Genomic DNA, 15,374 nt, shown 5'->3' with positions numbered 1-15,374 from the left:
CCATGGTGGAATGACCCTGTGGCTAGAATCACTCAAATTAAGAACCTATTGGTGGAGATTTTTCATGATAGCGCCCAACTTTGCCACAATTCCTTTTTCACAACAGCTTCCAGTGTGTCCAGGGTTAGTCCTGTGATGCAGCAGGTCTTCCTGATAAGTTTGTACAGGCATTGTTCTTCTTTTCAGCTCAGGTTTCTTCCTCAGGAGACCATAGAATAGAACAACACACTGTCTACTAGAGACTGATAGAGCATTTCCAGTAGCTTGCTGCATATATCAAAAGACCTGATTCTCCTCTGGAGTATGCAGAATGCATCTGAATTTCCCCATGGGATTAATAAAACTTCCACCAAACTACTAGAATCATTTTTGGGGTCAGGGCAGTCCCACTTATAACAGAAGATCCAGATTTTTGTGTCCTTTGTTTCTAACCAATCTTCATCCCATGGCTGATTTAAACCATTTTCACACTTGCATACACTACATCACATTTTAAAACTTTGATCAGGCTCAATAGGATACCAAATAAATAATGGCATAGTGACATGTAATGTCCTATAATAATCCACAAGCATGGTACGGATTAGGCATTGTTATACAATGCAAAGTGTAAGCATTCATGAAAATAGCTCTGCTTTTGGCACCAACCTCACATCCAGTGTTACTTCTTACAACTTTGAAAGTGAGAAATTTGACCGAGTCATAGTATAGAACTCATTAACAGTCACTTATAAATTACAAACGTATATACTACTTTCAGTTTCCAAGTTTTAATTCTTGTAGTACATTTCAGGGCCCATGGTGATGTAATCCTGGGTGTCATGGTGGCATTGTGGTTAGTACTAGTGTCTCACATCTCCGGTGGCCTTGGTTCAAGTCCAGACATGGATACTGTCTATTTTGGGTTTATATTTTGTTTTCATACTGTGTATATCTGGGTTTTCTCCGGGTATTCCAGTTTACCTTCTGAATTCTAGTGATCGCATGTCTGGTAACCAGTGAGTGTGCCTTGCAATGGACTACCACCATGCCCAGGAATGGTTGAAACTATGTTCATTCCAACCTTTTTCTTAATTACTGACCAGCTTTTGTTGCTAATTAACTTCTTTACCTTTCATTTTAACTGACTTGTTCTTTAAGATTCAGTCCTCTGCATTGCTTCATTTTTTTCCTTAAAGTATTAATTAAATCCATTATTTCATTCCATGGCTTGTTGGTGCTCTCCTTCTGCCACAGCAGACATATCCAAAACTGTCTTTTCTTCTTTAAAGAAAAGCATGAAAATGTTTTGTGGACCTGATCAGATCAACAATACTGAGACCTTCACCTGTCTTTATTTTCCAATAATGTATGATGGACACACGTTGTTGCGTCAAGCGTTGGGTCATTTTGTATCTCATGAATGTTTGGCTGCTAATTAAGGAAAAAAGAAGCAATTAAGGGGTCTTAGTCTAAAATAGCTAGTCAATTCAAATTTAGACAAATGAGTTCCTTAGCAGCAAAAACTGGTCACTAATTAAGAAAAGGGTTAGGATAAAAACCTAAAGCTAAATTAGCGTTAGATGTAGCATACGAAGATATGGCAGTGCATCAGGCATATAGTAGTCCTATTGAATACTATCTGTATCGAAATGACTCTTACCCAAGAAAAGTATAAATAAAATCCACTTTTTTAAAATAAAAAATAACAAAAGCTTGAATTCTAACTGAACTGCCAACTTTTTAAAATGAAGCTTAACACAGCTACTAAGTTATGTGTGTGGAGTTTTTGCTGTTGAGTAAAAACAGTTTAGGGATGTGTAACACCATATAATATAATAATAATAATAGTTATTAACTTATCAATATTTATTTTATTCAGTGCTTTGCAAATAAAACACCTGTAAGAGGAGTCACACAAAGCAAATATAAGTACAAGATAAAATACAAGATAATTCAGTGCAGGATAAATTACAAGGAAACAAACCTGGGAGAGTCTACATAAGTAAATAGAAAGTGACACCATGGGGGGTTAAGAGAGCAGATGGACAACACGATAGAAATCAGATTGAGTGTGGTACAGTCAAATACATACTGTAATAGATAGATAGATAGATAGATAGATAGATAGATAGATAGATAGATAGATAGATAGATAGATAGATATTAAGGGTACTATATAATAGATAGATAGATAGATAGATAGATAGATAGATAGATAGATAGATAGATAGATAGATAGATAGATAGTGTGAAAGGCACTATATAATAGATAGATAGATAGATAGATAGACAGACATGAAGGGTACTATATAATAGATAGATAGATAGATAGATAGATAGATAGATAGATAGATAGATAGATAGATAGATAGATAGATAGATAGATACTTGATTAATCCCATGGGGAAATTCACATGATTTTGTAATGATGTTGTAGGAACCACTATTTAAACATAACTGACAAAGAGGGAGTTTTAAAGTGTGACCGGGAAAGGACCTGTGACAGAGTTTCATATTCAGCCCAAAGATTGAATGTGTGGAAACCATAAAGCTAAATGTGTGCTGATGCAGAGCGCCACACTTTACAGTAATAAGGAGACAGAGGACACAGGATGTAATGTGTATGGCAGGGTAGTATAAGGCAATAGGGAATCCAGCGTTACTGTACTTAATTATTGGATTTTTAAATCAGTAGAAAACGCTTTAAAATGCGCATTTGCTAAATTAGGTACACTCTGTATGTACATTGTGTATTGTTACTTCATTTTAGAATCTCTGTGCACTTTATATTTTAGTTTTTGCTGAAGCAAGTGAATTTCCAAGGAGATCAATAAATTACATCTATCTATCTATCTATCTATCTATCTATCTATCTATCTATCTATCTATCTATCTAAAATGCTATCAGCTGTCTGGCTGCCAGAAATATACTTTTGCACCTGTAGCCCTTGAAGCTTGGTTTCAGTCTCAGTCGACAGCTTGTGCTGTGATACGAATGAACTGGACGTACATTTAAAATCAAATATAGATTTTACAGCTGTCTTCCATTACTGATGTGACAGTGGAGCTGTACAAGAAGGGCCAGAGCAGACTGGACATCCTGAGGAGACTCAGGTCTTTTAATGTATGCAGCAAGCAGCTGGAAATGTTCTAGCAGTCTGTAGAAGTCAGTATATTGTTCTATGTTGTGGCCTCCTGGGAAAGCAACCTGAGTTTGAAATCCTCACAGTGCCTGTGTGTTGTTCTAAGCTGTGGTCTCCCGGGGAAGAAACCTGAGCTCAAAAGAAAGACAATGCCTGTACAAACTTATCAGGAAAGCCTGTTCCATCACAGAGCAAGCCCTGGACACACTGGAAGCTGTTGTGGCAAAGAGACTGATGGCAAAACTGGATGGCGTCATGGAAAATCACATCAAGGGGGCGCTGTCTTGGAGCTCTTTTAGGCGCAGGCTCATTCCACCACAGTGGTCTAAGAAGCACCTCTGGGAGTCTTTCCTGCCCACTGCTATCAGGCAATTCAATTCTTCCTATCGATATCCCAAACTACACACTAATACTCTTTATGTTCTTTTTGCAATTTCTACACAAATGACATTATTTATTCATTTATTTATTTATTGATTACATTATTGTCCTGTGAATCTGTATCTTTTTTTAATGTATCTGCTGCTGTATGCATCTAAATTTCCTCTTTTGATAAATAAAGTTTATCTAATCAAATCTAATCTAACAAATGAAAACTTGTTACGGGCAGATTTTGTGCCAACATTGCAGTTTTTCTTCCCACAGATAACCATAGCCATGAGAAAAAAACTACCAAGGAGTATTGTAGTTCAGGGACCTTCAAAACTCACCTCGATGTTATTTTATAAAAATTAGGCATCTAGGATTGCAGAGCTTTGTTCGACTGAATGACGTTGTCATCAAAATTGTTGAAATTGACAGGCTGTGTGCCCTAAGTTAGTCATTCGTGTATGTATAAAAGTAAGCTTGTCACATTCACTCTGCTACACTGCAAGCTGCAGTACCTCATGCATTTTCTTAAAAAGATAATTCATTAGAGAAAGAAAAAACCTGGCAGCTGAACTAGTATTACAGGTTTTTGGGGAAGCTATTTTCTTACAGCATGTCTAAAGTAAATTCAAAATTAGCTTTCAAAAATTTAAAATAAAGCTTCAGTTGATCATGCAATAGTAAACATATACAGTGCTGGATGATAAATATTATGCCTGAAGTATTAATGAGATTGAAGATACCACAAAACCTTCTATCCTTTTTCTGAGCCATTTTTTGATTTTAGAATCTTGGGGAACCACAGCTTATCGTGTGTAATTCAAAACGCTGGCCTGGATGGAACATTACTCCATTGTAGGTCCACTTGTGCACATCGTATGGATGTTGGAGGAGACCAAAGCATCTAAAAAATGCCATGAAAAGATACTGGGAGAATAAAATTGTTGACCAGGCATTGAACCTTTGAGAACAGACAAAGTTGAGGAAGCAGCCATCCCTTAATGCAACCTGCCTTCCTAATGCAATAGAAACCTCTACTGTGATACATGGTACCATTCAATTGTAAGGCACAGTCTTTCTCATTCATATTGGAACATTTCAGTGTTAGCAATTGGAGATGTGGGCAAATGTTTTGGATGTTGAAGACAACTTGGAGGGGACATGGGAAACTCACAAACAAGTTCTGTACAGAAGTCTCTGGAGGTGCGGGAAAGAAGCACTAATTACTGATCTGATCATAATGGCATATAAAAAGGTTCAATGAGCATCATTTGCAAAGCTGGTGGCATTGCCGCTAGCATTTCAACCTCCAGGATTTGAATGCTGTGTGTGGTCACTGTTTGACAGGAGTTTCCATGTCCTCCATGTTTATGCATGGATGTGTGTGTTATGGGATTCCCAAAGATAGTCTAATTTTTAACCCAGATCCCAAAGATGTACATGCACAGGTAATTTGGTACTCTAAGTTGGTCCAATATGAGTGAGTGAGGGATTTATAAATGCCTTGTGTTTCATCAAGGTTTGATTTGCACTCTGAGACTGGTGCTGTCACAGTAGGTTGCAGCCCTCCACTTGATCCTTGAATGGATTAAGAGGTCTTGAGAGTGTAATATATCCAAGGTCCTAGGGTTTGCTTAATGGCATGTGTATGCCTAGTAAACCTAAAATGCAATTTAAACAAGGTTATAGTGGAAATTACAGTGCATTTTCATTTCATTCAAACTGCCACTTTGATAAATGATGGTAGCCCAGTGGCTGGAGACAATTACTTTACAATGACTTCATAAAGAACGCGGGAACACACTTGTAAACTTGCTGAGGGTAAATTTCCCACTAACACTGGGATGCTTTTCTTCATGTAGCAAACCATATGCACATGGAATAAGTGATCAAGTAGTGTGGTAGACAGTAGGACTTTTGGGACCTTCAAACCTCAACCTGAGATTATTTTGGGGGATGTGAGTTGATAGGACAGGTGGGCTTTGTTGGGCTAAATAGCCTGTTCTTATCTAAATTTTTATAATGTTCTGATGTTCTAAAAATGGAAGTCATGGATATTTCATCTTGCACACTGAGGCCTTCTGTTATTTGTCAATCCTGGTTGCATTCCAGGTGGGCACGTTAATTTAACAAAAAATATGGAATCTGAAAAGCACATTGTCCTCTTTATGAGTAAAGAATACCTAATAGGATAAAAGGAAAGAATCAATTTACAGTAATTATTACTGAAGGATCAAGGCTCATCTACATTGTCATACTCATAGTCCACAGTTTGTAGGTTGGTAAGAGGTTGTTTGGTTAAGCCGATGTCACATAACTTCAAGACATTGGGTATGGCAGACTTGCCAAATGAATTTTCAGATCTCGTCACTGAACCATGTCAATTTACATGACTATGCTGGACCTTCCAGTATAGTTGTGCGCACCCTTTTTTGTGATAGCCAATAATACAATCACGGTCCATAAGTATTTGGACAGTGACACAATTTTCATAATTTTGGCTCTGTACACCACCACAATGGATTTGAAATAAAGCAATCATTAAGTGATTGAGATGTGCACTTTCAGCCTTAACTTAAAGGGTTTACCATAAAATATCATATGAGTCATTTAGGAATGACAGTCATTTTTCTGCATAGCCCCCTGTTCCTTTAGGGGGCGATAGTTACCTAGTGTTTTAAGTAACCCAAAACTATATATATATAATATAAAAAAAGGTGGTATCCCTCCCATAGTGATACGGTGGTAAAAATCACATAAGAGAAAATAACTTAGCTTTCTCTAATGACGATTTACGCGGCATAACAGACGAGGAAGCCAAGACAACACTTTGTGTATACTTTGTCATTTTCGTCACTGCGCTGAAAGGATTTTCAGGACAGATGACGTTATCACCCATCTGTCCATCGGCTTCAAAGTATTTCGCTGATATCCAAGCCTTTTATACTGGTTCCTCCACGTGCAGGCCCCCACGTTGGCAAATAGTCCATTTCCAAACAAGGAAAGAAGATTTTGTGCTGACTTTTAACAGAGGACAAAATAGTATACACCTGTCTTTAGGATGACTATACATTCCTCCAGCTGTCTTTGTCTATCTTGTCCAATGCTTGGCCCAGCAATTCTAAATGCTGAGAGCCCCTGTGTGCTAACTTTGGCCTGGCCTGTACATGTGAGTGGATTTATAAAATAATTTTTGTACAGAGCACAGTTACATTACAACTTATATTCTGATTACACCCACCTATTTCCAGGGGCTCAAAAGTATTTGGACATTTGACTGACTAGCTGTTCCATAGCCAGGCGTCAGTAGTTCCCTCATTATTTCATTAAATAAAAAGCAGGTAAAAGGTCTAGAATTGATTCCAAGTGTGGAATTTGCATTTGAAATCTGTCACTGTGAACTCTCAATATGAGGTGCAAAGAGGTGTCCATGCAAGTAAAAACAGGCCATCATTAGGCTGAGAAAACAAAATAAACCCTTTAGCGGGGTAGCAGTACACTGAAAAAAGTTTAACATTGATGTTTTTCATTCAACGTAAATTTTCTCTTTCAAGCAATTTAAAATTAGTCATTTAATGTTGTAGCTTGAAATATTTGGTTTCAGAGCTCAATCAAAGTAAAAGAATTTGTTAGTATCAAAGTAAGTTATGGTGGAGGGAATAAACATAAAAATCCTATTTCAGTTAACCTAATATTTTATGTTGTCCGTGTGTCGTGTTTGAGGGGCCGTTTGTATATTCTTCCGGTCGAACTTTCCAACATGATGGCTTTCCAACTGCCAAAAAAGAAGAACACTTTCTCGAGTGGAGTGGACGTGGCTATATAGGTCTGGTCATTTTCATCAGCAGACCTTTCTGTTTCTCAACTGTTCATTTTAAGTGTAAGAACTCATAATAAAACATACTTTGAAGAAAGCTGCAGAAACATTCAATACTTTTTGTTGTTTATTTAAGATTTACACTGCAAAATGCTTGTGCATTTGCACTAGATTTTTAAATAAATGTAAAAAGTACAGCATTGGAATGTGTTATGTTCATATTTCTAACAGCATAAAAACAGGTTACGACTAATAAACTATTTTAAATTGTAATAACTTAAAAAATAGATTTACTTCAGTATAAAACAAGTGAATTACACCCATTCACTGTAAATAATTTGCCTCAAGTTAAAAATTGTGGGTTCAATAAGATAAAAAGAATTATATTGGTTCAGATTGAAAATATTAAGTGTGAATCATTAACTTAATTATTTTAAGTTGAAAGGAGATTATACTTTTTTCAGTTGTGGCACAGCCCCGGCCGGGACGCCCAGGAGGACCAGAGGAGGGCTTGTACCTCCTCCAGACCGCGAGGGGGCGTCCGCCCTGGTTATGCTGGGGGCCACGGGTAAAGGGCTTGGAAGCCCAGCCCTGTAGGAACCTGTGGCCACCGCCAGGCGGCGCCCCGGTGCCTGAACAACCCCGGAGCCCAGAACTTCTGCCACACCAGGAAGTGCTGGGGGGAAGATGACAGGGGACACCCGGACGGCTTCCGGGTGCACAGCCGGCACTTCCGCCACACTGGGGCGTGTCTACGGAGGAGTGCCGGGGAGCAGCTGGAGCCCATCCGGGTTCCTACTCCCTTCAGTCGAGAGCGGAAGTCAGGTGGAAGTGGATAGAGCTGGAGAGCTTACATCTAAACTCACACTCAGGTAGGACTTCATTTTATTTACCAACTCACAGTACTAGACTTCAGCCAAAGGCAAAGTACAGAGTTATGTTGTTAATAACATTCAAGTTTCAAACCCTGCTTATTTCAGTTTATGGTCAAGCGGGGTCTGGAGCCTACAATCCACTCTCCAGTTTGGAGCTGGTCCAAGGCTCAATAAACGGGGAAGGTTGGCATCAGGAAAGGTTTCTGCCCATACAAATCACACCAACACCTCTATTGGAGAAGTTTAGGCAAGATAAATAGCTACCCCATATAAACAAAGCATTAGCTACAGAAGAAGTAGTAGAAGAAGAAGAAGAAAAAGAAGGAGGAGGAGGAGGAGGGGTCTGGAGCCTATCATGGAAGCACAGAGCTCAAGACAGAAACCAAATCTGGAGGAAGCCAGCTAACACACACACACAGAGCAGATCTCATCACTAATACGCTGTGTACTTTGTGTTTTTTCATTGTTTTTGCTTATTTTGACTCATTATTTTTCTTTTTGTTATGTAATTTCTGTTGCTTTAGTTTAACATCAGTTAATTATGTACTGTCTCTTTAAGGTTGCATGTGTTTTTTGTCGTTTTTGGGCCCGATAATAAAAAATAATGATTCAATAAAACACATATATATATATATATATATATACATAAATACATAATATACCCACAAAGCACAGGGAACACATGCCATCTTAAAAGGACAGTGCATAATTAATCCTTGGACAGGTGGAGATATGTTCTAGAGAGGACAGGAATGAAGGTCAGTAGGAACAAGACAGAATACATGTGTGTGAATGAGAGGGATGTCAGTGGAATGGTGAGGATGCAGGGACTAGAGTTGGTGAAAGTGGAGAAGTTTAAATACTTGGAATCAACAGTACAGAGTAATGGGGATTATGGAAGACAAGTGAAGGGTGGAGTGGGTGGAGAAGAGTGTCAGGAGTGATTTGTGACAGATGGATATCAGCAAGACTGAAAGGGAAGGTCTACAGGATGGTAGTGAGACCAGCTATATTATATGGGTTGGAGACGGTGGCACTGACCAGAAAGCAGGAGACAGAGCTGGAGGAGACAGAGTTAAAGATGCTAAGATTTGCATTGGAGGTGATGAGGATGGACAGGATTAGACATGAGGACATTAGAGGGTCAGCTCAAGTTGGACGGTTGGGAGACAAAGTCAGAGAGGCGAGATTGCGTTGCTTTGGACATGTGCAGAGGAGAGATGATGGGTATACTGGGAGAAGGATGCTAAGGATAGAGCTGCCAGGCAAGAGGAAAAGAGGAAGGCCCAAGATAAGGTTTATGGATGTGGTGAGAGTGGACATTCAGGTGATGGGTGTAACAGAACAAGATGCAGAGGACAGAAAGATAGGAGTGCCGGGGAGCAGCTGGAGCCCATCCGGGTTCCTACTCCCTTCAGTCGAGAGCGGAAGTCAGGTGGAAGTGGATAGAGCTGGAGAGAGGACTGGAGGCGGCCAAGAGAGAGGCATGAAGGACTGTGTGGCCTGGATTGTAGGGGATCGGTGCTGGAGGCACTGGGGTTTGTTGTGCACGTGAATTGTAAATATTAGTGTAAATAAACAGTGTGTGGTGGAGCCAACGATGTCCGTCTGTCTGTGTCCGGGCCAGCGGCCACACAGTGTATGTTCTTAAAAAGAAGAAACACACTGGTGAGCTCAGCGACACCAGAAGCTCTAGAAAACCACAGAAGACAACTGTGCTGGATGATTGCAGAATTCTTTCCTTGGTGAAGAAGAACCCCTTCACAACATTTAAGCTAACCAAGAACACTCTCTGGAAGATAGTAGTCCCAAAGTCTACAATCAAAAGTAGACTTAATTAAATTAAAGATAGTCGGTTTACCACAAGGTGCAAACCACTGGTAAAACTCAAGCATAGGAAGGGCAGGTTAGACTTTGCCAGAAAACATTTTTTAAAAGCCAGTCCAGTTCTGGACCAATGTTCATTGGACAAAGTAAATTAAGATCAATATTTACCAAAATGTTGGAAAGAGAAGATTATGGAGAAAAGAAGGAACAGCTCATTATCCGATGAATACCACATCATCTGTGAAACATGGCCATGTTATGTCATGGGCATGTGTGATTGCCAATAGAAGACAGTTACTGATATTTGTTGATAATATGACTGCTGGCAGAAGTACCAGCATGAATTCTGAAGTGTCTGGGACTAAACTGCAATACTGTCTGGTCAGATTCAGACAAATGCTGCAAAAATGATAGGACGACGCTTCACAGTACAAATGGACAATGAACCAAAACATAGTGTGTAAACTAAGAGCTTTGCAATGCAAAGTAGTGGAATATTCTTCAATGGCAGAGTCAATCAACTGACCTCAACCCAACTAGACATGCAGGTCACTTGCTAAAGATAAAATTGATAATGGCAGAAAAAGTCCAACGAACAAGCTGAACCTGAAGACAGCTGCAGAAAATGCCTGGCAAACAGCAGGATGGAAACCTAGCAGTTGCAGATGGCCATGGGTTCAGACTTCAGGCAGTCATTGACTGCAATGGATTTTCTACCAAATAGTGAAAATGATCATTATATATATATGATTGTATTAATTTGTCCAAATACTTTTAAGTCCATGAAAATGGGAGGATCATGTAGAAAAAATGTCTGTCTTTTCTAAATGGTTCATATAATGTTTTTCTTCAATGCCTTAAAACAAGACTGCCATTTTACACTTCAATCACATCTTGATTGCTTTATTTCAAATCCATGTGCTTGGTGTGTGTTTGTGTGCCCTGCACTGGGCTGGCGCCCTGCCCAGGGGTTTGCTTCCTGCCTTGTGCCCTGTGTTGGCTGGGATTGGCTCCAGCAGACCCCCATGACCCTGTAGTTAGGATATAGCGGGTTGGATAATGGATGGATGGATGTGGTGGCATACAGAGCCAAAATTATGAAAATTGTGTCACTGTCCAGATACATATGGACCTGACTACATGCTGCTTGACAGAGTCTGTGCTGTACGAAGGGTTAACAGGTATGGTGAGTTCAGCTGCAATCTTGGCTCATTTTTTTCTTTTTTTCCATTCTTTTGTGGTACTAACAGAAATACAGTATATTAAATGGAAGCAGTGAAAGTATTAGTAGTAAACCTGATCCCTTAGCATTAAAAATCAAGGTGGAAGTAAAGAACTTAGGTCTAAACATGGCCTGTGATCTAAACTTTAAAATCGCATATTAACCAACTTACTATTTATGGAACATTACAAAAGTTAGTCCTCTTACAACAGTGTAAGATTCTATGAATTTAAATCACACTTTCATGGGGATTATATGCTTATAAACAATGGCTGTCATTACCTGAGCTGGGGGAGCGGAGTCGGAAGTCTTCTTTTGTGAGCAGGCAGAGAGCCTTGCCATTCATTTCAAACTTTGCCTGATCGGTCCTCCTCAGTGAATATTCCTTCTCTGCCCAACGCAGCCAGTGACTTACATCATCCTTGCCCCAAAGTGATGGGTTAATCCCTGAAACACAAAAGCAAATGAATACATACTTTAGGTAAGGAGACCTTCTTCATCAAAAGAGTAAAAGTAAAATATACATTAGGTGGGAGTTCTTTACCAAAAACCCATAGGAATACACATAAAGTTAAAGTATAGCAGTACACCAAAAATCACTCCAGTATGGCAGAGAGGCTAAGGAAATAAACTCCAAATCAGAAGGCTGTCATTTCTGTTTATGTCTCTGGCTTACTGAGTGGCCCTAAGCAAATCTCTGAACTTTTTGTGATACAACAGTAAATAATTCATGTGAACAGTTCCTTAGTAGGGTGTTCAATGTAGAAAGCTGCTATATACGGTACATTTCAAATGCAGAACACAACCCTTAAATTTAATAGGATTGGTTCATTTCCACCATCTTGATGATCAGGTAATTCCTGGGTTGAGAGAATTCCCTTAGAAGAATGCCAACTAAGGGGTCACAGATCATGTAAGGTGTGCAAGACCTCTGAAAGACTGTTATAGATTTGCTTTGGTGAGCATCAGTGGTTGAGGGCTATGTATGTTCTATGTATTTAAAGCTTGAATAATTTTTGTTGAATCAGAAAGACACTCTTGAGAAATAAGATAACATATTATAAGGTAAATTGACAAAGTGAGGACCCAAAGTAACCATTTATTCACTAATTATGAAAACAACTTAATTCAGTTCAGGGTTGCTAGGGTCGAAAGGCCCACAGCTGCAAAATGAACAATGGTTTACAGAGGGTTAAGAGCCCATTGGAGTAAAAACTGATATAAGAACCAACTCAGGGTACCAAACTATTCCTGGAGTCATTCATACTTACATCTAAACTCACACTCAGGTAGGACTTCATTTTATTTACCAACTCACAGTACTAGACTTCAGCCAAAGGCAAAGTACAGAGTTATGTTGTTAATAACATTCAAGTTTCAAACCCTGCTTATTTCAGTTTATGGTCAAGCAGGGGTCTGGAGCCTACAATCCACTCTCCAGTTTGGAGCTGGTCCAAGGCTCAATAAACGGGGAAGGTTGGCATCAGGAAAGGTTTCTGCCCATACAAATCACACCAACACCTCTATTGGAGAAGTTTAGGCAAGATAAATAGCTACCCCATATAAACAAAGCATTAGCTACAGAAGAAGTAGTAGAAGAAGAAGAAGAAAAAGAAGGAGGAGGAGGAGGAGGGGTCTGGAGCCTATCATGGAAGCACAGAGCTCAAGACAGAAACCAAATCTGGAGGAAGCCAGCTAACACACACACACAGAGCAGATCTCATCACTAATACGCTGTGTACTTTGTGTTTTTTCATTGTTTTTGCTTATTTTGACTCATTATTTTTCTTTTTGTTATGTAATTTCTGTTGCTTTAGTTTAACATCAGTTAATTATGTACTGTCTCTTTAAGGTTGCATGTGTTTTTTGTCGTTTTTGGGCCCGATAATAAAAAATAATGATTCAATAAAACACACATATATATATATATATATATATATACATAAATACATAATATACCCACAAAGCACAGGGAACACATGCCATCTTAAAAGGACAGTGCATAATTAATCCTTGGACAGGTGGAGATATGTTCTAGAGAGGACAGGAATGAAGGTCAGTAGGAACAAGACAGAATACATGTGTGTGAATGAGAGGGATGTCAGTGGAATGGTGAGGATGCAGGGACTAGAGTTGGTGAAAGTGGAGAAGTTTAAATACTTGGAATCAACAGTACAGAGTAATGGGGATTATGGAAGACAAGTGAAGGGTGGAGTGGGTGGAGAAGAGTGTCAGGAGTGATTTGTGACAGATGGATATCAGCAAGACTGAAAGGGAAGGTCTACAGGATGGTAGTGAGACCAGCTATATTATATGGGTTGGAAACGGTGGCACTGACCAGAAAGCAGGAGACAGAGCTGGAGGAGACAGAGTTAAAGATGCTAAGATTTGCATTGGAGGTGATGAGGATGGACAGGATTAGACATGAGGACATTAGAGGGTCAGCTCAAGTTGGACGGTTGGGAGACAAAGTCAGAGAGGCGAGATTGCGTTGCTTTGGACATGTGCAGAGGAGAGATGATGGGTATACTGGGAGAAGGATGCTAAGGATAGAGCTGCCAGGCAAGAGGAAAAGAGGAAGGCCCAAGATAAGGTTTATGGATGTGGTGAGAGTGGACATTCAGGTGATGGGTGTAACAGAACAAGATGCAGAGGACAGAAAGATATGGAAAAAGATGATCCGTTGTGGCAACCCCTAACAGGAGCAGGCGAAAGAAGAAGAAGACATAATACACTACCATGGCTGTTTTAAATCACCTGTAGCTCGCAAACTGTTTGAACTATTTATCTGAAATTTGGTACACATATACTATGTGACCTCTAGGCAATGATTGACCTCCAAGGTTATTCTTCTTTTTATTTTGTATTCTATTTTATTGTGGAATCAACTCTTAGCAGCGGCCAGCAGGGCGACCGTGCGACACATGCGTACGGACGCCATTCTCATCTCTTCATATCTTAAATCATTCTTGAGGCAAATTGAAGACTTAAGTGCCAGCTTAAGTAAAAATGAAGGAAAACGTACTAAGTAACTGCAATACAAACACTAACTTAATCAGTTTTAACATGAAAAGATGCCAACGAAAGAAGAGAAAAAGCGGGCTGCTATGGTGGAGAAAGGAAGAGCTGCTCAGGAAGCAGCAAGCGTATCAGCCTCTGAGCAAACGAATGCAAAAAGTGTATGAAGTAGGAATGCTCAAGTCAAGAGTATTCACTGTACGTTATTGTGCACTGCGCCTTTACTGGTTAACCAATAATGAACATAATCAACAAAAATCAAATAATTATTAAAAATGGACAGAAACAACAACAACAAAACACAAAATTACATATAAATATACAACATAATGTTCTTGGCTTTTGGGAGAAAAATCAGAGAAGCTGGAGAAAACTCACACAAACACGGTGGAGAATGAATAATTTCACGATGCCAATAACCAGGTATGGAATGAGAAATCAGAATGTTGGCCACTTTTTTAGGCCTGTCTGTCTAGTACTGGGCAATTACGGATCACCATCCATTTTGGCTCCAGAGCAGCCAGAATGTTCTAGAATGACTTCTTAGACATCTTGGTCCATACTGACTTTTTCACCTTAGCATTTCCTTAAGATTTTTCTAGGCTGTAAAGCTTCTATTCCATCTTATCCCAGAGGTTTTTACAAGGCTGAAATCTGAGGATTGTATGGGCTACTAGACTAAATTGGAATCACTGTCATGTTTGTGGAACCAAACAGAAAGAATGCATGCATTGTGACAAGGAGCGTTATGGTGCTTTAAGTATCATTTGAAATAGGGTACAGTGTGGACATAATAGGATGCATTTGGTCTGCAGAAATTCTTAAGAGACATTGTGGTATTCAAATGGTATTAAGATAACACATATGGTAAAAGAGACCCCATGAATGACAAGAAAACATTCCTCACACCATTTCACTACCACCAACTGCCTGTACATTTGACACAAGGCAAGATCGACTCACAGACAAATGCTGTTTGCACTAAATTTGACCATGTCATGTGCATTTTGGAGGAGAAATCAAGATTAATTACACCAAGTAACATTCTTCCGTCATTCACTTTTGGTGAGGACATATTTGCTGTGCAGTTGCCGCTATAGCCCCACCACTTCAAAGACCAA

The 15,374-nt window shown here is 39.4% G+C and overlaps 1 protein-coding gene across 3 annotated transcripts in view; it reads right to left on the bottom strand.

Moving 5' to 3' along the window:
- etv7 (ETS variant transcription factor 7) overlaps positions 1-15,374 on the bottom strand; it is a 130,613-nt gene that overhangs the window by 58,872 nt on the left and 56,367 nt on the right. For all 3 annotated transcript variants that reach the window (XM_039749322.1, XM_039749324.1, XM_039749323.1), the window contains exon 3: positions 11,518-11,682. In XM_039749322.1, coding sequence (XP_039605256.1) covers positions 11,518-11,682 — 165 coding nt within the window. The remainder of the gene's footprint in view (positions 1-11,517; positions 11,683-15,374) is intronic.

This window comes from Polypterus senegalus, chromosome 3 (genome assembly GCF_016835505.1).
Source record: "Polypterus senegalus isolate Bchr_013 chromosome 3, ASM1683550v1, whole genome shotgun sequence".
Classification (NCBI taxonomy): domain Eukaryota; kingdom Metazoa; phylum Chordata; class Cladistia; order Polypteriformes; family Polypteridae; genus Polypterus; species Polypterus senegalus.
Note: the sequence above shows the minus strand (reverse complement) of the source record. Positions and strands in the feature narration are given on the sequence as shown.